This window comes from Cebidichthys violaceus, unplaced genomic scaffold (assembly GCF_023349555.1).
Source record: "Cebidichthys violaceus isolate CVI_PGR_0920_01 unplaced genomic scaffold, fCebVio1.0.p SCAF_17, whole genome shotgun sequence".
In the NCBI taxonomy this organism is placed as follows: domain Eukaryota; kingdom Metazoa; phylum Chordata; class Actinopteri; order Perciformes; family Stichaeidae; genus Cebidichthys; species Cebidichthys violaceus.
In genome coordinates, this window is record NW_027176340.1 from 163,118 (window position 1) to 190,839 (window position 27,722).

Here is a 27,722-nt window from a genome sequence, read left to right on the forward strand (position 1 = left end):
CACAATTGCCCATGCAGCTCGTCTTAAAAATGTATGTCCCCATCATGGGAAACCAAAGTATATAGAAGCTACTCTTTAAAGGCCAAGCACACCACAGAGGTGACCTCAGTTCAAGTTGATGTTGGTGGGACTGTGTGAGGTCACCACTCTGCACATGCTCACACTGACCTGAGAAGATGTCTAATCAGGTACACAAAGTGAAAACACCATATAGGTGGACCAATGGTATGAAGGGGTTTCAAAACAAAAAAAGGAAAACGTAGAAAAACAAGAAAGAATCACAAGGCTTCAGCTGGAAGCTCGTCTTCAACAAGGTAAGAACAGACAGATGAAGAGAAGAGACGAGCAATCATTCTGATTAACATGATCTCTGTTCAAACCTCAAACATTCAGTCTTACATTACTAGCTATACAAAAATCTGCATGTTTAGATGCCCATGCCCAACAATCTCTTTACTGTTATTAGTCATTTAAATTCTGAATGGGAAACTGTCTTCACTGTATGTTATTGACATTCTACAGGCTATATGATATTGTAAGAATAGAACCATTGTACTCAAGATCTTCAGCAAACTGGAATGGAAAAGGTCATGATCTCTGACTGGAGAAGTAACTTTGAGATGATTCTGCTCCAGCCTGTGTCACCAGGGAGACTTACTGAGAAATCAGATTATATTTTACTTTTACATTTTTCGATACATTTATTGTGTAATTCAAACTTGTTATTCAATAAGAAGTTCAAAAGACTACTTGAGAATCTTTCTTTGATTGTGGACCAGTTTTCTTCAGACTGGACTGTTAACTTACCCAGTAGAGGACATCGGTCCACCCCTGTGTGGTGATGCACTGGTAGACAGTCAGCATGGAGAAGCCTAGGTTGTCAAAGTGGGTTATTCCATGGTTTGGGCCCGGCCAGCCGGTTCGACACTCTGTGCCATTGATGGTACAACGACGACCATTCCCTGCTTGGGCGCATGGAGCTGGCTTTTCATTCTCCACAGTAGCGATGATATCTGCAGGCCAGAGGAGGTAATGTTAACGGTTAGGACCTGTCAACATAGAGTACACATCTCATATAGGTGCTCTTTATTTACATTTGACGAAATACACCGGGCACGGATGCGGCGGCACACCTCTGCTGAAGCATGCTTGTAGCAGAAAGGAAACTCAGTCGAGGCGATGTGACGCAGCTCAACCACCTCGTGGGTGTTTTGACATTTTACTTTAAAATGAATCAACGCTGCAGTTCGTTCGTTCTGCTAACACGCCGGATTAGTAAACCAAACACACCTAAACTGCCTTTTTTAACTGTACTTGCTACAAAATCAATCATCAATAACAATACAAAAATGTTACATACATGTTAAATAACGTCAGTATTGGCCTCAATCTAGCAATCAGATTGATGCATTAAATATGGTATTATCTGTAGTATCACAGCCATATAGAACCTGTTGTGCTGCATGCTCTACCTGTGCCTGTGTAGTAGCAGGTCTTACCTGTGCCTGTGTAGTAGCAGGTCTTACCTGTGCCTGTGTAGTAGCAGGTCTTACCTGTGCCTGTGTAGTAGCAGGTCTTACCTGTGCCTGTGTAGTAGCAGGTCTTACCTGTGCCTGTGTAATAGCAGGTCTTACCTGTGCCTGTGTAGTAGCAGGTCTTACCTGTGCCTGTGTAGTAGCAGGTCTTACCTGTGCCTGTGTAATAGCAGGTCTTACCTGTGCCTGTGTAATAGCAGGTCTTACCTGTGCCTGTGTAGTAGCAGGTCTTACCTGTGCCTGTGTAGTAGCAGGTCTTACCTGTGCCTGTGTAATAGCAGGTCTTACCTGTGCCTGTGTAGTAGCAGGTCTTGTGCATTTTGCACTTGAAGAGCTCCAGTCCCATAATGGAGTAAATGGTGACCATGAACAGGACCAGTAGGGTGATGTGAAAAAGAGGCAGCATGGACTTCAGGATGGAGTTCATCACCACTTGAAGGCCTTAGGGGGACAACAGGACTACAAATCAGTATTCATAAAGTATTCTCTCCAAGCCAGCAATCACTCATCTACGTTTAATAACCAGTGCCACGCGTCTGTAGAACGTTGACAGAAACCTTTATTTCTAATAGTAATATAAATACTACCACTAAGCATAAAATACAAATGATGGTACAACTTAGGCTTGATGAAATGATATCATGTCAGTGGTTCAAAGTATCTGATTCAAGAGCAGACCAGTTACTCACTGGGGACTCCAGAGACCAGTCTGAGTGGTCGCAGGACTCTGAATGCCCTCAGAGCTTTCATGTCAAAGCCGCCTTTCTCTCCCACTGGAGCCTCCACTCCACTGATGTGGTTAAAGGCGTCCACGACCACAGTGAACAAGCTGGAGGACACAAACAGAAACATCAGATGATTGTTTAGAGCGTTGTTCATTAAATGCTGTCTCTCCTGGTGCATCCATGTTCCCTCACTCACATCTGTTCCTTTCATCTCTGTCCTACCTGCTGCAGATGTGGGTGAGTGATGCAGGAAAAGAGGCAGGAATGAGGAAACGTGTTTTTAGTTAAATGAGTGTTCTGTAATCTGAAGTGACATCAGTCTGTGATGAGTGTGACTCAACTGGATCAGCTGTAAGTCTTTCACAGCTTGAAGTGTCCATGCTGAGTATTTGTATTTGCACAGTGATGAAGTTTAAGTTACCACAGCCGGTGCTCTAGTTTGTATCCATGATTTATGTCCTCACATGCAAACACAACATAAATATCATAAGTGTGCTTCCCTTTAAGATGAGTTGTTTTACAAGCATCTGTCCATGTGTTACTACAGGCAGCAACAGGTTATCAATTCCATTTATTCATTATTCATCCTCTGTTTATACATCTATTATCTAACTATCCAGATTATGATTTGAATAATGTGTAGACATAATATATAATATATCTTTAGGATAGTTTCTACTCGACACAGAGAACGTTGACCCTCCAGCTGTGCTCAGCTTTTCTCTCTAGTTCATGTTAAGTTATTGTCATAAGGTTCCACGACGTTGTTCACGAGGCATCTGAACATTGAGATCATTTTCATGAAATGTGGGGTGTGGTGTTCCCACTCATTACAAATGAAACGGTGTGACTAGTAGTGTATCACAGAAAGTTCAGGCACATGCCCGTTCATCAGACTGACACACTTCCTCTTGTAGACCCCCATATGCATGTGTTTGAACACACACACACACACACACACACACACACACACACACACACACACCTCACTCCCCTTCTTGGGTTCCATCGCTACCCCGACTGGAACATTTCCCCAGCAGAGTGTTTTAGTCACAGAGCCCTACCTGTTGGCATTCTCACAAACAATGTAGATAATAAAGAGCTTTTCTCTCAGCTCTGGTGTTTTAAAACAAATCCACAAAGTAGTGATGAATAGCACGATAGGTTTCATCTGAGTATTTGTTATAAAATTAAAATAATCCAATAATCCTGACCTATTTTCAGGTCAATGAAGCCGTTATCTTTAATCTAGAAACACATGGTGTTTCTATGTGAGAGGGGTTTTCTACTGCACAGCCCAGCAGTGGAACGCGTTAAAAAGCAGAAACAGGAAATGTTTGGTTTCCTGCAGTAACCTCTGAAACTAAACTCCAACTGAATAAATTAGCAGAGGATACCAAGACCTCCACGGTGTTGTGAGGACTCAGTGGAAACACACGCGTTCACAACTCGGTGAACCGACCAGGCTCGTGGTAAAGCACACACACAATACTCAAAGCTCTTATCTTAGGTTTATCTGAGAGATGCAGCTGAAAAGGTTCCATCAGCATCAGAACAGGTACAACAGGTACCAACAGGTAGTATGGACCAGGGTCAAGCATCGAACCCACGTCCCTCTTGGATTGAGCTGACACAAACACTATCTCTACCTCTTCACCACTATTTTACAAAGCAATGACATAAAACATAAACAGCATATAGTGATGTGTCCATTCAGAACATTACACTACAAACACAATGCCCTCAACAGGAACAAATCAACTTACCCAACGGATACACAAACAAAGTCCAGAATGTTCCAGCAGTTTCTTAAGTAAGCATCCGTATGGAACAGAAATCCATAAGCAACGATCTTCAGGAAGCATTCTACGGAGAAGATGATGAGGAAGATGTATTCCAGGCTCTCCTGTAAAACAACCACAATGGCTTTTGTTTGAATGTGTGTTACTTGTAGTCTCAAATAACTGTTTTGAGTACAATGGTTGCTTATATTTACTGACAGCATTCTGACATATTATTATTTTCATTTTTAATTAATTGGAAGTTCTCCAGTTGTTTCTCCTGGTGAACCTGTGTTGATGAGGCATCAGTGTCGAGGTGTTGTCACTGTAGGTCGAGTAGTGAAGTCACCTCCCTGCTCATGTTTCTTTGTGAGAGTTTATCAACTTCTATTCATGTCTCTTACAAACTCACACACCACTGGAAGGCTTCAAGGCCTCTCTCATTTCAGCCGAGGTATTCAGTGAATGTCTATTTTAAAGGCGCAGTGCGCACACAGTGCCCTTCAGGAGCGTTAAACTGATATACAGGCTAGTGTTGTCCATGTATTATTGTCCTTGAGTACAATCAAATACAATGTATTCAAATTAGCTAATTAATCATTGTAATGCAAAATAATCATTCATAGTAATTCATTATCTTCTTGGTGGTTATAATGTCAGTGGGTACCTTATTATTTTATTATTCATCTGTACAACCTCATGTAGTCCAATACAACAGATCTATCTTTAACGAGATTACAATGTTCAGTGTTTGACATTGTTGAAAATGTGTAAAATCAACAAAAAGGCCGAAACATAATAAGTAATAAATGATCCCACATTTTTTAATCAACCATTACATATTGCAGTGGTTACAAGATGCGTAATCTGCAATTCTTTTAAAATAAAATGTAATAATACTGTAGATTATGTAATAACCAACCAAAATTTATGTCTTCATCCATACACACGTGATATATACATATATATATATATATATATATATATATATATATATATATATATATATATATATATATATATATATATATTGTTATTTTATTGACAGGTTATATTTTTAATAATTAGGCATTATTCTAATATTCTAATGTAAAATGAGATTACAACGTGTAACATGATGTAATGCAGCTTGAATGCTATTTTAATAAAAGTAGCCTGAAGCTGTGGTCACACCAAATGCAAAGCAAATATTGTGCGTGACGAGATTACATACGAAGTCGATGCAAAGCAGCGAAATGGACGAGTGGACAAAAAAATAAAATGAGCCTCATTCATGTAGTTCAAATATTTCAACTCAAACAACAAATATGGTTGCCTATCAGCGTAGAGCTTTTCCTCCTGTCATCATTGACGTCCTGACATTCTTGAATCAGAAAAGGCCGTATGTGGACACCCAGATCTCTACGATACGTCACATTTATACAGAGACCAGACATAACTATGTGTATAAATGTATGTGTATAAACCACATTGTAAAACAATAACGCCGCCGCCGTATTTACGCCTATGTGTTGTTATCTTCAGTGTTGATGGAGCAGCTACAAAGTTAGCAAAGCAACCAAACTCTGCGTTTAGTGTGAACACAGAATAAGGCATAGAATAAAAGTGTATGATCATGGTGGACTACAATATTGAATGATATGAAAAACATTAACATTTGGAACAGGAGATACACATTTTATTATTCAAAATTAGCTCGGTAATCTTAAATTACTTCTCAAAACGTTCTTTCTTCTCCGTGTAGATCATAAATCATTGACTAGAAAACCAAGTTTTTACATTTTAGTGCTCGTTACCCAGAAAGACTACAGCTCCCCTGTTTGTTTACACACCAGTCATGCCCAGTCCTCTACACTGTGTGTGTGTGTGTGTGTGTGTGTGTGTGTGTGTGTGTGTGTGTGTGTGTGTGTGTGTGTGTGTGTGTGTGTGTGCGCTGATCTGCCTGGAACACAACCAGACAAACTTGATCAAATGTGCTGCATTGTATTTCTGCTGCAAAGCTACACCTCACATTGTTCTGTAAACGTTGACGTATCTCTCATGGTCACTATGTTTCTGACTGCTGAGCTCCCAAAAATTCCCGAGCACTGAAGTGTGTGGTGTTTCTATGACAACCAGTAACTGCGAGTTGTCTTAAGCTCATTAAACAGTTACCAACATGGTAAATTGTAAGTATTGATCTTTTCTTCTATTTTGATTGTTTGCAAACGTGACAGAAAACGTAGATACTGTAAATGTCTCGATGTATTGAATCCTTATAAAAACATGTGGCCTGTCCTCCATGCATCCGCATGCATTTGGTTCTCAAAGGCCAGCTTTGAGAACCCCTGGCCTGAACCACCATTAGTATCTACAGTATATTATAGAAACAAACACAAGCGTGCTGACGTACCAAGTTGCTGTTGGTGTTGTTGCTGTCTTCCTCAGGCATGGGCAAGTACACAGCCAGGGCCACACAGTTGGCGAAGATGGCCAGTAGGATGATGATTTCAAAAGGTCTGAAAGTGATTTATAGGAAGCTTCCAGGCTAATCACCTTAGCGCACATATAGATGTTCCCATATGACACATATTAAATAACAAGCAGCTTGACACACTCACACATACACCTACAGCTGTGCTACTAGAACTCCAAACATATACCGTTTAAAGACTGCTGGATGTAAATATGGTGTAAGGTAGCTATTATCACATAATAATGTAATGTATAGGGACGCTTTACTACAGCAGGATACTTCCACTCCACTATACTGATGCATGCCTTGCGGAAGGGATTCCTGAGTGTCAAGAAGAGGAGAGAACGTGCAGGCCTCGGGTTGCCTCCTGTAGACATCAGCTTCTTCAGCTTCTCCTTTTGTTTTCTCTTCAGAGTTTCCTCATCCATGATGTAGGATGACAACGGGGGACTGCTGCTGTCTGCCATTGTGGCTGCAGGAGATTTGCACCAAGTTTACTTTGATTTGGAGGTGGTATTCCAAGAGGTCCTTTTTTAAAATGCAGTAGTGCCGTTGGCTAGTTCTGTCCACTCATTCGTAACCATTCTCAACTTGTCTCAATCATCTCTGTCACACTCTCTCTCTGATGGTTTGACTGAGCTCCCCCTCGTTCTCTGTCTATATCTGTGGAATGGCAGCTGTCCCCTCTACTTGTAGGGGATTGGTTTACTGAGCAGCTGTGTGGTCAAGAGAATAAATATAGACAATGAGCATGGGTGTTGTAGCATGGGGTGACAAAAGAGGACATTTGCACAGATATAGTCTGACTATAGGATATTTTTTAGAAGTGCGTGTGACCCAAACAGAGAAGGGTAGAAGTAAGGGCCATGAAAACATGTAATAAGTTATAAATGGGACAACATGGTACGGCAACTAAGAAATCCCTTTTGGCAGATAAAATGTTTCCACCACAAACTTAATGGTGTCCGTCTGTCGGATTTGATGAAGTTGTGAACGTTGTTCAGTTCTGCTAACGTTAGCTACCGTACTTCAGCTTAGCAGCTAGCGATGGCTCCCATCTCTACCTCTCTTGTTCAGTGTGTCACATGTTCAGCCTTTATTTCTGCCTCTCTTAATGATAATGGTACATGTAATAAGTGTCGGGCTTAAAAGGTTAATGTTGCAGCTGTTAAAGTTGGAGCTCATTTCTATAATAATGAGTTTCCAGTAGTTTCCATTATTATTATTATTATTATTATTATTATTATTATTATCATTATTATTATTATTATCATTATTATTATTATTTGTATTATTATTATTATTACGGTACTATAACATCTGTAGGAAACCCAAAGCTACTAAACGTATGTATACATGTGGATTGTTTGAGGACTTGCAGATATCTTGGCTCTGGACTCCTTCCGGAACCTGGGCTTCAGCTCCGGTGTTGGCTTCGCCACAGTGATGGGCCTTTAGTGGACACAAGCATGGGGGACTGTCTGGTAGGACTATATACCAACTGTGAGAGAGTGGAAGAAGATTGTCGAAGACTTCCATCATCTCTGGGACTTCCCAAATTGCCGTGGCGCAATCAACAGTAAATAGGCAAATCCAAACCTATGTTCCTTTTTTTAATCTTCTAAAATTCACATCTATGTTCATTTTGAAGACAAAAACAGAAATCATACTGCGCAATCTATTGTTACTGTTAGAAACGTTAATATTCATATTAAGAAATTATATTCCTGTTTGGCTGGTTTACCCAACATGCATATACTGTACTCTTCTTAAAATAAAAAACATACAATCTAACGTGTCTAATAATAATAATAATAATTTATAATATATAAAAGTGTTGAATAATAATTCAACTCTTTCATATATTCCTTACATATTTACATCCAAATGTAAAATGTATCTTATTGTCTACTTGACAATTGATATTTGAAATGCAGCCAGTAGAACAGAGTCGTTATCGGAGAACTCAACAAGTGCTCAGAGATTTATCAAAGTGCGAATGCACCATGTGGAACTCCACGACTAACGGTGTTCATCAAGGTTTCATCATCTACAGATACGAACTGAAATCGATCTGATAAATAGGACTTAAACCAGCTTAGTGTGATTCCTTCAATGCTAATCAAATGTTCTAGTATCTGTAATAGGATGTATTGGCCAATGGTGTCGAACGCAGCACTAAGGTCTAACAAGACAACAGAGACAAGTCCTTTATCTGATGCAACTAAAAGGTCATTAATCACCAGTGATGTCTCTGTCTTATGATGCTCTCTAAATCCTGACTGAAAATCCTCAAATAGAGTTGTTATGTAGAAAGTCACACAACTGATTCTTAGAGAAGAAGGGAAGGTTAGAGATCGGTCTATAGTTAGCCAACACCTCTGGATCAAGATTGAGTTTCTTAAAGTGATTGTAGACACCGGACACAGAACTATATTTAGGGATCTTTATTTCTCGACCACTCTTAAAAGGATAGAGTAGTATTAAAGTTATTACTTAGGTTTAACAAAGATGTCCCTGTACATTTAAAGATACCCTGTAAACACAAATTCTCCCTTCAAAACATCTTACAAACCCTGGTCACTGACCTATAAAGTGACTTAAATCCTAAACTAATGGTGCCTTGATGCTGTAGCTCAGTGCAAACAATCAGTGCGTCAATCTGGTGCATGCTGTAAATGACTCTTCTGTTAATACAAAAAGAAAACAAACAATACATTTCCTAACTGCTATACACACACATTATTGTACATCATTTGGATTGTTTTGGTACAGAAATAACATTTCGAACATCTTTACTCACTCGGAAAACCACTTTCAATCCACAGGTTCCTGCGTCGCTCTTCACATCCTGCTAGCTTTCTCTGGAGTACAGCGCCCTCTAGTGGCTTTAGTGGCAACATCATTTGTCCCACTAGGCTACATGATGAACACATTAATGCATCAATAATAATACACAAATATATGATGTATATTATTGTGAAAGGGGCCAGTCTGTACAGGTTTTACTGTTACTATGGATGTGAACACAGGACTTTTACTTGTTCAAAGCGTTCTAACACTGTGGTGTTGATACTTATACTCATACTTTAGTCACAGACTACTTCTTCCACCACTGTTGGATAAAGTGTGAGCGTCACACACATTTTTATTTATTGGAAGGAACAAATACTCTATTTAAAAAAAAAAAACATCCACACAGTTCAACTTCTTAGGAAATAAATGATTGTATTCATTTACATATTTGCTTTGTTTAAACATTTGATTTAATGATGTGTTATAAACTGCTTAGACCTTGTGTTATGATGTTAAACAAATCATTATTCGCTCTGTAATATCTATTTTTCTAGCAAGTAGTGGTAGGACCCAGTAGTAGTACACAAGAGACCAGGAACAGGGATTATATTCAGATAGATGAAACGGATTTATTATATGACATGCGTCCATTTTGTGCAATTTTTATAAAAATGGAAGTTGTTGTAGCTCCAAGGTACATTGTCAAATCTGCCCAAAGGTTCCTATGTAGGATGTTAGTCCAGGCCTGAACACATTCTCATGTCTCAATTTTTACATAGTCATAGCGCCACCTACTGGCAAAGGGAAATGACAAGTTTTACACTTTGATGTACTCCTCCTAGCCATTTCACCAGATCAACCTCACATTTTAGAAAGAAAGCCTTCAGACATTGATGATAGTTCATCATGACAATTGTGAGTTTTTGTTTAACTCTGATGCCGTGGCAACACTTTGTTTGCATCAAAAGGCAAGCTGATTTTTCTGTGACTTGGGATACTCAAAAACTCATGGAACTTTACAGGAACTGGTAGAATATTAACAATTCACTTAGACATCAGGATATAAATAGTTTTCTAAAACCAAGTTAAAACTGTATAAGTGTGGGTAAAAATAGATATGGGTGGATAAAATGTATTTCAATAAGAGACTCATAATTTTTACAGTTCAAAGGTTGCAGTTCATGCAAATGAGCATAGTTTGTTTGATAGACATGATTCAGAACGTGTGTTCTCCCTATGAAATGTCGATCTTTGTCTTTGACATGATCAATGTGTTGCAGAAGAAGGTAAAAACTAAAATCTATAATATCAGCTATGAGTGAAGCAGTGTTTATTAATTTTGCCTTTATATTTCTTTAGATATATTATTTTAATCACTCAATACATACATCTCACCATTTTACTTTATATATTCTTAAATATTTTATTGATGAGGAAGAAACAAACAACCTCATTCCCTTTTTTGCATATTTCATATCCAAGTGTAGTTGTTGAAGCAGCAGCAGCAGAGGGAAGACTTCTCTGTGGATGTATCTCAAAGTTTACCCGCAGGGGGAAGTGAGGATGACTTACTGGCAAAAGGACCTGATGAGGGCCTTCCTGCAGGGGGGCCTGAGGCAGACCTAGACGTTTCAGGTGTAGAATTGGCTGTGGAAGTATCAGACCTTGGAGAAGTACCCAGCCACACCTTTACCTGTGACAGGTAAAGCCATTCCATTATCTCTATAATGCGGAAGCTTTTCTTTTCCCTTACATTGGTTGAATTAAATCATTTTGTATCTTTCAGATGAATGTCTGACACTGAGGCCCAAGGAAGAGTTTCTGACTGCCCACTTGACAGTGGCCCAGTGTTAAACAGGGTCGTCCTTCAATCAGAAGATCAACGGTTCGATCCCCAGCTCCGCTAGTCCATGTCAGTGTGTCCTTGGGCAAGACACTTAACATGCATAGTAGCAATATTGGCATCTGCACAATATGGTATTTTTTAGTTCATTTTTGTCAGTGCATCATTCACTTTGTTGTCTGTTTGACTGTAATGTGTATGTGTGATGTAGCATACTGCGGAGGTGCTATTGGTCCATCGTGAAAGAGAACAACGATCACGTTCAGACACCAGGATGCTCATCATTAGCATTTTGTCTGATTTCTTTGCCTAAGCTACAGTATAGACAGCTGATGATGGCCGTCTCTACATCTTACACTGTTCATTTTTTAAATAGATTTTCTATCGCCATCTAACAGAGCCTTCTAATGAGAATACCAAATGTGGACTCAAGCTAGCCTTTTCTTGGCCAGCTGGCACCTGTACTGATCCCGTTATTCAGTCCACACTGCAGATACATATCTGAGATACTAACACAGTCTGGCCATCATGCAATGCTTATGAAGCTGTATTCAGCCTACAGCATTAGCCTTTTATCCTGAATAACTGTATGCAGCTTATTCCCCACACTGCAGACATGTGTGTGTGTCTTGTGTGTCAGTAGACAAAATCAGCTGCAGTGTCAGTCTGTCAAAATGACACATAAGCACACACCCTGTGTTCGAAGTGAAAATCTGGGGCGCTCCCCCCCCCCGGATCTTTAAATAGAGCTGCTTGGTGTGTTGCTGCAGCTGCCTGTGTGTATCTACCATGGTTTGACCCATATGAGCCTTTAAAGGCCAGTACCAATATGCCATTTTTAGATTTAAGACGCTTACAGACAGAACTATATCTTAATACAGTATCCTTAAATCTTATACATTATGTGCCAAAAAACAATATATGTGTATGATCAAGTGTTGTCTTCTGAAAGCCTGTTAGATCACCCATCAGTTGATGCTTTGAAGGCTGTCAGGATACAACATGTGGTTGGATAGCTGCAACTAAAAGCTTTGCTGGTTTTATTATATCTGAATAAAGTTGTTCCTCACCACAGTAGATATATATAGACATCTAACAGATAAGTGACAAAGTGTTCATATCAGCCTGATTTATGGACAAAGAACTGTATGGTGTAATCCTAGCATTCCTCTCTCTCTCTCTCTCTCTCTCTCCCTCTCTCTCTCTCTACTCGTCCACTCCTCCCCTCATTTGGTCTCTTATCCTTTCTGCTTGTCTTCTGTTAAGTCTGTTTAGTTTCAGGTCTTCTTTCTTTCCCTCCTTGTCTTTCTTTACATATTGTCTTTTCCACTTTTAATTCTTTCTACATAGATTTTCTGAACCTACAAATTCTCCAGACAATCGTACTTTCACCATGGCTGACAAAGGTCATTCTCAAACGAGAAGAAAAGAGAGAAAGGAAGAAGTGCCCGCTGAAATGACCAAGGATGTACAGAAAAAGAGAAATGAAGGCGAGCGTGCAGCGGATACCGGAGAAGTCCCTTCAGTCGAGGCGGCGGCCTCTAATGGGGCAGAAGCCGGCAGTCAGAATGAAGAGTTGCAGGTTGAGCCAATGGAACTTCCTCCATTTGAAATCATCCAAGGGTAGGTTCATATCAGAAAGTATGGTTCAATAAACAGATTCATAGACAGAGTTGATGAGCATGGGTGAGTTACCTCATTCTACATGTGCTTTATTTATTTCTCTTCTGCTGACAATAGTGAGAGGAGAGAGAGGATCCGCTGAGCCCACATGACTGCACTGAGTTATTCAAAAGTGAATCTTAACCTTTACATTCCCATGGTGGAAACATCTGAAACGTGATAATGTGATGAACCCAATGAAGTGTCCGTAATGATAGTTATTACATATCCAAATGTAGATTAAGACCAATCTCTAACTTTAATTAGAAACCTACTTCGCACACTTTAAAATAAAAATACAAACTTTTTGCTTTTACTCGGCAAAGCAGCTTCATTAGATGCTTGAGCGTTGAGAACAAAGCTGCTTTAATAGAGTTTGAATCTACAAGCATGATTTATGTTGTTTAGTAGACCGCTAGCTGCTTCCAATAATCTGGGAACAAGTCACTTCAAATCACTTCAATGTATTCTACACAGCCTGTTACTATATATATTACTATTATTAATACTATATTGTGCTTTTTGAGTGACAGCTGTGGCATGTTGAGGTCAATGACTAACCCTAACCCACTTTGAAATATACATTACAGTAAGAAAGGATTCTGTTGAAGCAGATGCTATTTTCTTCTGTTTTTAGAATGCAGAAGGCGTGAGGGTGAGACTCGTTACACTGTGTTGGCTCTTTGCTCTGTCTGTGGTGCTGGAGGGTGACCTGCTTGTTTGGCCGGTGTTACCAACTTGGAAATGTTCTCGCTAGATTAAGCAAATTTTCAGACCCTCTGAGTGACTTCATTTCTAAAAAGCAACTAGCGTCAAATTTAGAGACTTATTCAGACCATTAGGGGAAAAGCGAGTAATATATTCAAATATAATGTATTGTAATGAATTCCTAGTTACATTACATTACATTTCATTACAGTCACTTAGCAGACGCTTTTATCCAAAGCGACTTACAATAAGTGCATTCAACATTGGTAATCAAAAGAACTACTAGTCACCAGAAGTCATAAGTACATTTCCTTTCCCAAACAAGCATCTAAGAGCATGAAGCAGAGCATAACTCAGAGCCAAAGTACAGTGCAGAAACAAGAAAAACAGTTAGTGCTATAAGTAGTACGAATACAATAAGTGCAACAAGCTAGTATGAAAACAATAAGCGCTAAGTGGAAGGCTCAGGGTAGCACTTCCTGAAGAGGTGGGTTTTCAGCCTGCGCCGAAAGATGGGCAGCGACTCCGCTGTCCTGACGTCAGTGGGAAGTTCATTCCACCACTGTGGGGCCAGGACAGAAAACAGCCGTGACCGGGTCAATCGGCCGCCAGGACCTCTGAGCGACGGGGCCACCAATCGCCCCGAGGCAGCAGAGCGAAGTGGTCGGGCGGGGGTAGTTATGCTGCTCTACAAGTTGAGCTGGCAAAAATGATCTTATTATTGTCTGATCTTGTAAATATGTAAATGTCAGTATGACATCCACTTTTGCAGCTAGCACCAGCTACTTCACTCAACACTGGTTCTGCCTTTGAGTGACTCCTCTGCTCCTCAGTGTTGACAACTTAACCTCTTTCTCTAGACCCATCATGAGCAAACATGTTGCTGATAATACTTTTAATTAAAGTAAATTAAGAAAATGTAACTGGTTCTGAAACAGTCTCATGTTTATACGAATGCCTCTATATGACCTACTTAAGGAACGAGACTATCAGACATAAGATAGTTATTCATAATAATGGCTCAGCTCCCGAGATAGAACTCAGCATAGGGCAACAACATCTCCTCCTCCAGCCACGAGTAGAGGTTTGCCTCGCTGCTACACCAGTCCAACACCAACACCACATTGCTGGAGGCCCAGGCTGTATTGCTGGGCCCGCTTGAGTGAAGGGAGGCACGGGAGAACCAGAACCAGGACTGAGAGGGGCAGACTCTCAGACCTTGCTGTAGTAAAATGAGATGTTTTCTAAAGGAAGTCTGGTGCTCTGAAGCACTAAACCTTTTGTGTGAGGATTTATGTCTACCCTGGTGTGGTTTCCCCGATCACCTCCTCATGTGGGCTGCCGTTCCCCGGTCTGTTTGTTGTTGTTTTGCCACGTGCTTGTGTTTGTTCCGTGTCCCTCAGTAGTGTCCTCCTCCGAGCCCCGCCCACTGCCACGCCTCTCTCCGTAGGCACAGCCGTGCCTCATCTCCCATGAACCTTTACCATCCAAAGAGACATTTTGTTTTATTTTTCACCAAATAAAATGTGTCTGGAGCCGCAAGAGCTATTTGATATCACAGCTTATAAAGTTTTGAATATAGTTATATTATACAAAAACTATAGTTTGTTGTATTTGTGAAACTATAGAACAAGAATAAAGACAATTATTGACACTTTATTGCTATTTCACCTGTTGTAACAATATCAGACTCTGATGAAGAGGAGAGTTTCTGCAGAGTTGATAAATCGCTCTTTTTCGCTCATCTCCAGCGAGATACTTTTCAGCAAATGCTGTGTTTGTTCTGGAAGTGACTTTCAACTTTACATTTCTTGTTTGCTAATTTCTCACCACATTTCAAGTATTCAGGTAAGCCAGCATCGTTGGCAGTGAAAGCAAAGATCTGCAGAGATGGTCCCATATGCCCATATCATTAGCAAGCCGAATTAATATATCGTTAAAAAGACCATCCTCTCAAAATGATTTGTTTGTTTGTACCAATGTATTCCAATACACATGAAAAAAGGTGTTTTTTTGGCAGCATAGATAACATTCCGATTGGAATAAAAGAATAGCCAGAATAGGGAAGGCATTCTTACAGAGACCCAAATCAGCAGGAGGGATGGGGTTGCCACATTTTCAGCTTTAATATTGGGCATGTAATATAAGGACGATGACCTACTAGCTACCAAACAACCTCCTTTATTGCTAAACATAGAAAGGGCATGTTGCTCCCCCTCTTCTCCTAGACTATGGTACTCTCAGTCCTAGCCACTGTAAACCTGCACCGTTAAACAATCCAGTAGTTTCTCACACACTCAAGATTTGGTCTCATTATGGGATGGTAGGTTGGTTCTTATTGAAAATCACTCTTATGCGCCCTCATTTGAAGTATTTATGTATCAGGTATTTCCATCATTCGAGCAGATAAAAAAAAATCGTTAAACCTAACCCTAACCCAGTAATAGATCTCTAATGTGAATGCTGTGGGCTTGCACCGGCATCACTAGCTAGGTCAATGCAACCATAACTGGACACCGAAAACATTATATGTAATATATTACTGTTTGCTGCAACAGAATACGAGATTAGCTGTGGACAGACACAGGTGCATACTCAGTCACACACACACACACACACACACACACACACACACACACAAACACGACCAATCTCATGATCTTCTGGCAGAGATAATAAAGAAACAGTCTCCTGTTGGTTTTGCATCATTTTAGAATATGAAACTAACAGAACAACGTTTCCTTCATTTGTTCTGTTTCACACAGGGACCGGATTGATCCTTTTGCCTTTAAGTTCCAGTTCAAGAACGTGGAATACTCCTCGGGACGCAACAAGACCTTCCTGTGTTACCTGGTAGATTTAGGGAACACAGCTAATGGGCTGCTGAGGGGCTTTTTGGAGGATGAGCATTCGGGGTCTCATGCTGAGGAGGCCTTCTTCATACAGTGCATCCCGAACTACGATCCTTCACTCAGATACACAGTCACCTGGTGCGTACCTCTCTTAAACGGTCACATGGTGTGTGGCATAGAACATGGAGCTGATTAACAGATGACTCATTTTCACTCAGGACAATTATTTTTTTTGTCGGGACTGAAAATATTATTTCCATGACAATTTTGAAAGTTTGCACTCGTATAGATGCTTGTATGTTCTTAATGCACAAAAAAAACATAACATGCATGTTTGAGCTCTGGTCAAATATACATCACAACAATCTCATAAGCTTTACATTGTATGTTCCAGATTCAGTATGTTTATGTTTTTACAGAGACAATAAGAACTTCAAACGATCAGCAGAAACTTTTGTTTTCCTTTAGTTCATTTTATTATGAAATACACAATTTGTAGTTATTATAGAATATATTATATATATATATATATATATATATATATATATATATATTATAGCCGGACGAATTCCCCATATTATATTATGTGTCTGTTGTAATACATACAGCCCGATCAATTGAGTTTAACAATGAATCAATCAAACTTCAACTGATTTTTTTGGTATTTCAAATAATCGTTTGAAACTCAACAATCAATCAAATACCAAAGTAACTGCATCATTCCTCTGAGTCTAGAGAAATAAAATCTAATGTGAAAAGTCGTGGAAAAACAAGGTCACGGCTGAGAGTCATAAATAATTATCTCTTAAGTCAGCTACTTCCAGATGTGAAATGTTTAAAGCAGATGTGCTCTCAGACTTCAGTTCTCTCCTTCAGTGTGAACTGACCATGTCATGTAAATTGGTGGATTGCCTCTTTAACAACATACTTGTACACAAACATGAAAAGTTCTATGTCCACAAATTAAATCACATCTGAAAATGATTATGCTAATAATGCACTGATACAGTCAGAGATATGTGAAATTAAAAAACGTTCCTCTTCATTCTGATCATTTCAGGTATGTGTCTTCCAGTCCATGCTCTGCTTGTGCAGCAAAGATAGCGGAAGTGTTGAACGCCAGGAAGAACATCAAGCTGAGCATCTTTGCTGCTCGGCTGTTTGAGTGGGAGGAAGTGGAGATCCAGGCCGGACTGAAGGCCCTGCACGCTGCAGGCTGTAAGCTGAGGGTGATGAAGCCTCTAGACTTCTCCTACACCTGGGATACATTTGTGGAGAACGAAGAAGAACCTCTGAACCTGTGGGAGGACTGCAAAGAGAACTATGAGTACTACCAGGAGAAGCTGGCTGACATTCTACAGTGACCACAGTAAGTGTGACAGTGACAGTAGAGATACAGTCTATGTGAAGAAAGGTCCAAACCGTTGAACTGGACCTTGTGACTACATGGTCATCTTCACCAGGTGGCCAATACACACTCCAATGCTCTTCTTTTTACTCTAGTTCTTGGTTGATCATTATTGTGTCTTATTGTCTACAACAAATTCCTCAAACTGTATAGACTGATAGAAAGATAATACTGTCAATCATCACTTGTGACCCACTGGAGGTGTGTGGTGGTGTCCCTCTGCCTGGACTCTCTCTTCTTCTCATGGTGCTGTTCAGGACTCATCTGGAGTTAAGTAAAGAGCTCTTGGAGCTCATGTTGGGTTGTTACCCTCAGCCAATAAGCACAGTGTCCAGCCCGTTCTCATTCCTACGTCAAACACTGCCGCTCTAAGTGTGTTAGCCTTGTGTTGTGTCGAGCAGTGATTATAACTGTATTTCTACTCCCTGGAGATCATAGATCATTGCATATAAAAACAACTGATTGGAATCAGCTGAGACATGAATATGTTACAGTCCTTGTTATCTGGAAAGAGTGCATCTCCTTGGTTTGTGTGGGAGCAGTTTTAGTCAGAGGTGAGACGACACAGATGTGGTGGAGTTGAATGTGCCGGCCTTCCACCTAGAAGTGGCATTCTGGACTTGCTTCTACCGGCCTTGTCTCCCAAGGGTTTGAGTGATGACTTACTTCCTAATGTGACGTTATGAGATGTTCTCTGTGATTTGTCAGATACCTGGTTTGTACTCATCTTAAATGGATTATTGCTTATTAGCTTGCTTATTAGCTTTTTCAAAGCCTTTATATGTTCTTTTCTTTCAATAATCCCATCATCTTTATTATGAGATGCATTTTGAGCTACATTCAACATTTTGTTTACATGAGGTCATATTGTTTCAACTTGATATTGTATATGGGGCCATAATGTGATTATATATGATATGTGGTTGATTCATTGAGTGATGTAAGTATGCAGCCATCACATTCACACTCCCAACTCATCAAAGACCAAGGCTTGGTCAGTGGCCCTGAGCTTCAGTCTATGACGCCCGAGTTACTCCTCTATGGACAGACGTTGGGGCAAGATGTAGTTGATGTCCTTCATAACTGTAAAAAGAGGAGTTAGTTAGTAAGCTGTGGGAGGGGTGTATCTGTGTGACAACAAGAACTAGAGACCATGGAGTCGGTTGTGTGCAGACGAAAGGCTCTGGCAAATAACGAACATATTGATGGCCCTCGTCACATGCCTTTATAAAACTTACTGCGTTCAGATCTATTAGAGCTGGTTTCCTGATTCATTGGGAAGTCTCAAGCTCATTGGGACATAAGTTTGGTCTCACGAACGCCTCTGGAACAAGTCCCAAGTGTTCGGCAGGGTGGAGCATCAGTACTTGTGGAATGTGTTCATTGGTTCTATAGCCATGATTGGTTTTCATTTTCGGTTTTCTTATGACAAAAGAAAATGTGTTGTTTAATTTACTTCCTTTCTTAGCAGAGAGGGTTCTTAACGATAATGATGGAATATGCGTTTGTATTTTGTATTAAATATTTGCATAACTTAAGTTGTGCATTTGACCAGTGTATTGTAATACATATAGATACAGTGTTCTTTGAAAACTCATAACTCTCTTTTCTCCCTCTGTTGACAGGAATCCGGTTGGGAATGTGTGCACCCTCGATCAACATCATCACTTCTTTACAAATGACTCATGTTGACATTATTATTGTTGTTGATGATTGATAGTGATACTGATTCAAAGTGCAGATGAATCTGTGAGAGTAGAATAGCTCAGTGTGTATGAGTGTGTTCTCTTTGTATGTTTATCAATGCTGTAAAACCCTCCTCCTCACATCTGGTGTCCTCTCTGGGATTGTCCAGGTCCCTGTGTTTGTGGTTATTGAGGTAACTTCAGGGTTAACTTTTAGTCCTGCGACAGAGGTTCAATTCTTACCTGGTAGACCACCAGGGTAACTGCTGCTGAACACCTAACCTGTTCATGATGAAAGATCAACTCCACCTCCTGTGCAATCAGAGCTCGGTTCATGGATTGTTAGATAATATTACACAAATATGAAGAAGTTAAAGTCATAATCCAGACTCAAAGAAACACAAACTAATGAATCACTGGCTGTTTAAACGGACTGATTCGAATGATCACTGCTTCATCTACAGCACAATAGATCTGAATATAATCACACGTATGTATTCTGTTAAATTAATGTGCTGCTTCCATGTTTTGTTGTGGCGTTGTGACAACCAGGATTTCATCACTGGATTTATTACCTGTGCACACCCCTGGACACGCCCATCTTCTCACCGATTCGCTCCCAACTCGCTCAACAATTCAGTTCCCTCCCCTTATCTTGGTTCACATGTATTCTGCAGAGAGGACAGATAGAAGCGGTAAACACAGTAAAGCGTTTAACCTCTTTTGAACTTCTCATTTCATTCAGCCGTCCTCCGATTATACTCAACGATATCCTCCATATATGCGCTCTATCAGCAGTTAACGGAAGCATGTCATCATCCTCCACCCAGCATTAAACACGGACTGGATTGACTGACTGACTTTAATAACTCCATGAGTGCCTCTCTTTTCTTTATTTGGTGTTTTTTACAATCGAGAACTAATTGAACTTTATTTTTCCCAAGTTGAACTTAACTTGATTAAATTGTCCATTTTTTAAGCAAATGAACTTACCTGGACTAAAAAGAGAGAAAACTGACCAAAAGAAGACCAATCTTTAGTGCCGAGAGAGAGGCCCATTGGGGTTAAGTGTCTTGCCCAATGGTCTGGAGGAGTTGGTGTTCGAACAGACGATCTTCTGGGGCCGGTATTTCAAAAACTGAAATCTGGATCGGACTGAATGGATAATGAAATCTCCCTTCCCTCAGTCATCATATAGATGATCTCCCTGACTTTGTTCCGGTATTTAAACAGTGGCAGGCTGGATCCCGATGTGATCAGATCTCAAATACCAGCCCCTGGATCTGAATTGAGCAAAAAGAATGCCGGACCATTTACCAATAGGAGCAAGTCTTGGCGCAGCGTACAAGTTCAAATGTCATTAAATGTTTGTCTAATATGTAGCATTTGCTATCCTATATGGAGGGCAACCAGCTGGTCTAGCTATCCAGCTGCTTAAACCTTCTTAAAATGATCATGCTATTTAAGCTTTGGTCAAGCTAACAGGAGCTAACTAGGCTCCATTCACTTCTATGGTAGCTAACTGGGGCAAAAGTTTTAAATAGGAAGTAATTGGAATTACGTCATACCTTACTCATGAACCAAAAAGCAAACCGTACATAGCTTTTAAATCCATCATTTTGCTGCACTGAAGCTAACGTCAGCTTGTTATCTAGCTAGCTAACGTTATTATGTACCTGTTGAAGAAGTGATCTCTCGTTCAGTTATCTGAGGTTATATGTGGGTTATAAGGGTAATATATATATATATATATATATATATATATATATATATATATATATATATATATACACACACTATATAAGGGTTATAATATAGCTATATGTGCATAGACTGCTCCAATATGTTGGAAATGAGATGTTAGATAGTAGGAATGACGTGGCTCATTGAGTTTCTTCAGGCTACAGTGTTGTCTTCAATGATATGTTTGTGTTCAAGGTTCATTTCTGTTGAACGTGATAACATAGCTTTGTTAGAGGCCTGGTTGTGAATCATTTTTGTTAGTGGCCAACTATTTACTTCTTGTAGGAGGTGTTGCCTAATTAAACAACACAAGCACAACAAACCTTGTGTGGACCTCATTCCTGGTGGCTCTGCTGGCCTTCTGTGTGAACCACAAACAAAGACATTTGTTATAATGTATAAATAATGTACTTACAATGCTTAGGTGAAAGTAGACTTTGGAAACACGGTGCCTGTATTTATCACACATATTTACAGCAGTTTTCCGGAAGAAGTGTGGCCTAACCATATTTTTGCATTGATTAACAGTTAACAAATTACACTAAAACTAGCTTACTATAATATAACTAAAACACTCTCACATTTGAAAGGTACAAGGTACATAAGTTTAAATGTACATCTTGTCTAACAATACTTTGGAGAAGAGAAGCCTTGCCTATTTGTCAATCTACATCAAATCCACCTCTTCACACCTTGAACACCTTGAAGGCCGGTCCGTGAGAAGGTTGAGGGGCCGCTGCCCTAGAGCATTCTCATATGTATCCTGTCCAGCTCCTCCTGTTCTGGCCCTTATTCACTATGTTTCCACTCATTTTCACGAACTCTAGAATATTCTCATACTCATGCTCTATCTTGTGTCTCTACTCTCTACTCTCTACTGAGTGTCATCTTTCCAACATTCCTTCCTGGCTACATTTAGCTGTCTTGGACCTTAGCTGTATGCAGTTTTGAGTTTATAGAGCAGGAGTCACTAATAGGCGGACCGCGGTCCGGATCCGCACCCAGACACCGTTGTATCCATTTTTAGGACCCTGGACCTAAACCGATAGATAATTGAGGATTATTACATTTGGACGGAGCGCTTATATATTAACCTGCGCAGCTTTTCCAGTCTTTACAGCACTTGTTCAGCGCCGACCAATTACATGCGTTGTAAATCAATAACGATGTTAACAGAGAGAATGGAGCTGAAACAAGTGGTTTAATAACCACACATAAAGTCCATGCACACATTTATCTTGTTAGAAGATGAGAAAAATATAATATCATGTTTTTATTTACATCACTTCACACCTGAATGAACTGAATTTAAAGCTGCAGGACAATTCAGTGAAAATACATTTTATAAAATTTCAAAAGCGTTCTGTTATGTCAGTTATTCTTTAATGCAGCCTTTATTTATTATGTATTTCCATGTATTATTTATAATCCATCCAGTTAAATGTTAAAATTGAGAATAATAATTGATGTGTACTTTCTTTATTTGATTTGACAGTTGTTGACTACACAGAGACGTTGTTACTACTACAAGGCTTCTTGAATATATATAATATGTCTCTTAATATTGATTTTCTACTATTATGAATGTGCTAACCTGATGTCACATAGTTTTCAGCGCTATGCATAAACATGCATACATTTGACTTTATAGAACCAACATTGCAGTAAACACATAATTATTGCACAGAATCAAGTCATTATTACATCTGTTCTTTTCTTAAGTGATCATTCAACAAGAACCTTTTCCATATCAAACTGCAAGGTTAAAAATAACAACTATTAATAATAACTAACTATTACTAATTTGAACCATATTTCAAACTGTTATTAAAATCTTACAGTCTTAATATTAGAGCAATCTTACCACCGATGGTCACTAGATGGCGATGTGACCCCACATTTAGCACGGCCTTAAAATGGTGTTTATGCAACTTGTCCATTTCTTCTCTACAGTAAATCAAATGTATAGAACACATCTGTTGAATAACTGGAGCTGGGTTATTGAATAATTGCACACCATATAGAGTCACTTCATGTTTTATGACTTGGCCTAGCGAACGTCTTCTTGACATTGTGTCCAAGAGAGAAGGACAGCAAGAGGTTCTGTATGTCCTGTATGTACTGTGTATGTGTGTATGTGTGTTCTGACATACAGAGTGAGAAAGAGAGAGTTTCTGAAAGTCCTCAATTCATTCACGCGTGTAGTTTTCCTGAAGCATGTTTTCACAGTCCCTTAAAGAAGATTCAGTCTTTGTCCAGTTAAGTGAAACCCTATAATGTTCTTATAGACCTATAAGAACATTATAGGTCTATAAGAACATTATAGACCTATAAGAACATCATAGATCTATAAGAACATTATAGGGTTATAACAGCTAAAAAGACCTCAGGAGGTCATTCAGTGTTTTCACGTCCTGTTATGAAGAAGGTCAAGAAAAGATGTTAAGCAGAATTCATTAGGACTTAGGAAAAGACAACTCTAACTGCACTTTCAATAAACTACGAAGTTATTATGCAACGGCGGGCGGATGTTATTGACGTGGCTCTGCAGCGGTGAAATTACGTTATTAATATCTGAGATACTTTGGCTGCGTGTTAACCCGGTGAAAAGTATTACTTCATCAACAAGACCCTGAAGACATGTGTATGACAATTTAGAATCATAGTAATAGTGACAACAGGAATGCATAGGTTGTGTTCTTTTACATCCTGCTCCTCACAGATTAATCAGAGCCCTCCTACATTCAGCTAGTTACTAGTCATTAAGTATGTAGTGTGACCTCATCTAAAGTGAATCTATGCCTTACAAAGCATTTATGAATGACATTGAAAGGCCATCAGTGCCTCAAAACACACAAAAGTCTGTCATCTTCTGAACAGAAAAGACAAAAAGACAAAACACAAAGTGATCTAGAACATATCAATATTTATTACAAGATGCAAACAATGTACTGTAAATCCAAACCTCTCAGCCATTCATTCATTCATGTGAAAAACAAACAAACAGATTATCCTTCAGGAGAACATAGAACAACTCCTATTTCTCTTCTTCATTGTTGTTGCTTTGTTATGTGTTTTTTCCTTTGTGTTGTGCTGTAGGCTATAGATAATGCTTAAAATTTAACAACCAAAGACGCGGTTGGGTTTTAATATTGAATTTAATTTCTAGTTTTCTCACTACCAAAACTTCCTAATTGTTTATAGACCTCGGTTACAACTCTCTATAGCTTAAAGGCACACAAACAATATCTGTGGAAAGCAACAGGCCAGAGGTAGAATAGTAAAGACAGCAAGTGATGAAATATGTTCCTGTTCCACTCTCCAGGCCACTGGCAGCCGGTGCCTCGTCGGAAAGCACAAACCTGAGGGGCAGCATTCCACGCTAAGCTCTTCCTATCACACGCTGTAGAAACAGGGTGTGAGAGATGTTGTGAAATTTCGGGGAAAACATTTGAAGGTTTGCCGCTCACTACTGGTTGAAACAAATTCCAAAAGCCAATACTGAATGAGATTATAGGAAACATGTGTTCACCGTCTGCCCACGCCTGCTTCATCTTCCTCCTGATGACAGCAGCCGGAATACGAGCCACACTAACCTGAACTCAACAATAGTGACAACTGTGTTTCAATAAATGTGTCAACTGTGTTTTAATAAATGTATCAACTGTGTTTTCATAAATGTACCAACTGTGTTTTAATAAATGTGTCAACTGTGTTTTAATAAATGTACCAACTGTGTTTTAATAAATGTATCAACTGTGATTTAATAAATGTACCAAATGAAGCTCTAGCGCAAGTTCAGACAGGAAGACTATCCCCTCATGCTTAGGCTTAAAGGCCACTAGCAGCACATACTCTATACCGGCTGTCACTGTCAGAGGTGTCATAGACTCAATCAGCTGTTTGTCAGCCGGGTCGCCCTCAGCCAATAGCGCTCTGGCACACCCTCTTCGTCAGCCTATCAGCATGCTGCTGTCTACTTTTAAAGGTGCTGCATCCCCGCCGCCAGCGTCGGCTGCTGTTTCATGTGACCCTCCTCCTCCCCAGCACCATCCGTCTTCGCCGATTCAGCACTCCATCACCATCTCCAGCCAACTCCAGCCGATCCTCCAGCCACCACCACCAGTGTCTGGACTCCTCGGGGGGATTGATATTGTTGCCGCTCAGGGCAATCACAACTCGATCACAAATCTCTTCGGCGAGTTCAAGCGCCAAATAATTTCTGTGTAACTAATTAATGCATCATTCCGTCATAATAAAATGTTAACTACTAATCAGTCACTTGTCTCTCCTGATTGAACTGTGTTTTAATAAATGTATCAACTGTGTTTTAATAAATGTACCAACTGTGTTTTAATAAATGTACCAACTGTGTTTTAATAAATGTGTCAACTGTGTTTTAATAAATGTGTCAACTGTGTTTTAATAAATGTATCAACTGTGTTTTAATAAATGTATCAACTGTGTTTTAATAAATGTATCAACTGTGTTTTAATAAATGTATCAACTGTGTTTTAATAAATGTATCAACTGTGTTTTAATAAATGTATCAACTGTGTTTTAATAAATGTGTCATCACTGTCATCTTATTATAAAACACAAAAAGCAGCACATCACTGTAATCAGGGATACTTTTCCATACGCTGCTGTCAAAAAGATAAGATTGACATCCACTTGTAGATTTGACAATTATTTGATTAATTTATTCATAGAATTTCAGAAATACAATTTGTTTTACCCCATGCCTTTTCCCCTTCAACTCTAGACATAATGTCTTCAGGCCTAGAGTCTCATCAAACATGTGAAATTTGGGAAATATTTGACCATGTGGAGTCGAGTTACATCAGTTTATTCTTTCATGGCGAAGGATCGAAATTCGCTAAGCGGCCACGTCGCCGCCCTTCAGCGAATTCTTACAATCTTCACAATGAAGCATTGATGTCTTCAGGCTTTTCTGACAAAAATTTAGATGGATCTGATTACTTTGTGAGGAGGATGTAATAGTATACAAATTACATTACGGTCATTTCTTTTAGCAGACGCTTTTTTTTATCCAAAACAACAAATGTGGCGCTATGAGTCAAAATTGTCATTTAAATGTTGGGATTCAAGTTGGGAATATTGAGGAACATGAGACATTTGGAGCAGATTAGACAATGTACGGCAGAGTTACAACAACTTATTGTTTTATGGCAAATGGTGTTTTTTTGCCGCCACGCCACGGATACATAGTTCGATACCTTTTTGATTTTTTGATCTCTTTTCACTGCAAAGATCTCAAGATCATACTGACCGAATTTGTCAATCGGGTTAAATCTCTAGAAGTTTGTTAAAGTACAGCTTCTTGAAACGATAGAAAAAAAGTCATATAATACTTCCTGTTGGGTTTAGGTCATATCTCCAAGAGGCTTTTTTTCTACGTCCCATCATGTTTCATATACCTAGTAATTGTCATGCCGCTGAGTGAAACGCAATGTTGGGGCTATTCAAAAGACGGAATTTATAATAATAATAATTACAATAATAATAATAAAGAAACATTAGAAGAACAATACACTCCGTCTTCGTCGGTGCTCGGGTCCTAACAACAACATCAGAAGAACAACAATAGGTCCTCCGCAACTGAAACATGCACGTTTAAAATGCATCCATAATCCCAGACTGATGCGTTGACTTCTACAATGCAGAGAAAAATATGCTTTAATCCCATCAAAGAAACCAATACTTTACCTTGAAATGCTCACCTCAACCAGGATACCTGAACTCCGTCACTCTTTTAATATTGGTGACGTTCTTTGTAGAGATGATGATCTTGTCATCGTCACTTTCTTTGGCTCTGGATCGCTGAGCCGACAATCAAGTCTCACAATTTGAATCCACCATTAACAAATAATCAAAATCAGTACTTAAATCACTAAAATAATAACACTAACTGAGTAACTATTAATTTTGTATTAACAAACCAACAATTGCCAAAGAAGTAGAAAATGAAGCGAAGGTGTTCTAGGTTATTTATTAATGCGCTGTGTCTAATCTGTGTAACTGTGATTACATATTGTAGTTATGGGCTCAAACGTGCTACAATTGTTGAAAAGCAAAAGCAATCACTGTAAGGACAATCTGAGAGCCCTGACCTCCACCCCACTCCAGCTCCTTTGTGATTAACTAGAGTGTAGTAAGACCACATCACACAACTTCACTTCATTGTGGACTTGTGCTTCGGTGACCTAATGGAAGCAAATCCCTGCAGCCGGATTCCAAAATCCTGCAGCATCTCAGAGATTCAGTGGCTGTAATGTTCGATGGTCCACATACTTTTGGTCAGGAAGTGTACCGGCTGATTGATTTTACCCATATTTCATCAGAGCATTCTTTATGTATGGTAGCAGTGGAAAGTGTAGTGGGGTGTTAGGCAGCGGATCACTAGCCACTAGGGACCAGTAGTGAGCCACACGTTTCTGAGATTTACTGCAGTACAGAAACCTGAAGCCCTCTCTGTGCAACACGATACCTGAACAGCCCTCTACAG

The 27,722-nt window shown here is 39.5% G+C and overlaps 2 protein-coding genes across 2 annotated transcripts in view; one reads left to right on the plus strand and one right to left on the minus strand.

Moving 5' to 3' along the window:
• LOC137873573 (dihydropyridine-sensitive L-type skeletal muscle calcium channel subunit alpha-1-like) overlaps positions 1–6,963 on the minus strand; it is a 32,714-nt gene extending 25,751 nt beyond the window's left edge. The window contains exons 1-6 of the mRNA XM_068711803.1: positions 6,776–6,963; positions 6,434–6,539; positions 4,027–4,166; positions 2,225–2,364; positions 1,824–1,976; positions 808–1,013 (exon numbers count right to left, since the gene is read on the minus strand). Coding sequence (XP_068567904.1) covers positions 808–1,013; positions 1,824–1,976; positions 2,225–2,364; positions 4,027–4,166; positions 6,434–6,539; positions 6,776–6,963 — 933 coding nt within the window. The remainder of the gene's footprint in view (positions 1–807; positions 1,014–1,823; positions 1,977–2,224; positions 2,365–4,026; positions 4,167–6,433; positions 6,540–6,775) is intronic.
• A 5,447-nt stretch (positions 6,964–12,410) lies between these two features.
• On the plus strand, positions 12,411–21,175 carry LOC137873465 (C->U-editing enzyme APOBEC-2-like). Its single transcript, XM_068711674.1, has 4 exons — positions 12,411–12,758; positions 16,271–16,495; positions 17,418–17,726; positions 19,391–21,175. Exons 1-3 carry the CDS (start codon positions 12,529–12,531, stop codon positions 17,719–17,721), a joined length of 759 nt encoding a protein of 252 aa, XP_068567775.1. The 5' UTR covers positions 12,411–12,528; the 3' UTR covers positions 17,722–17,726; positions 19,391–21,175.
• Positions 21,176–27,722: the final 6,547 nt, after the last annotated feature.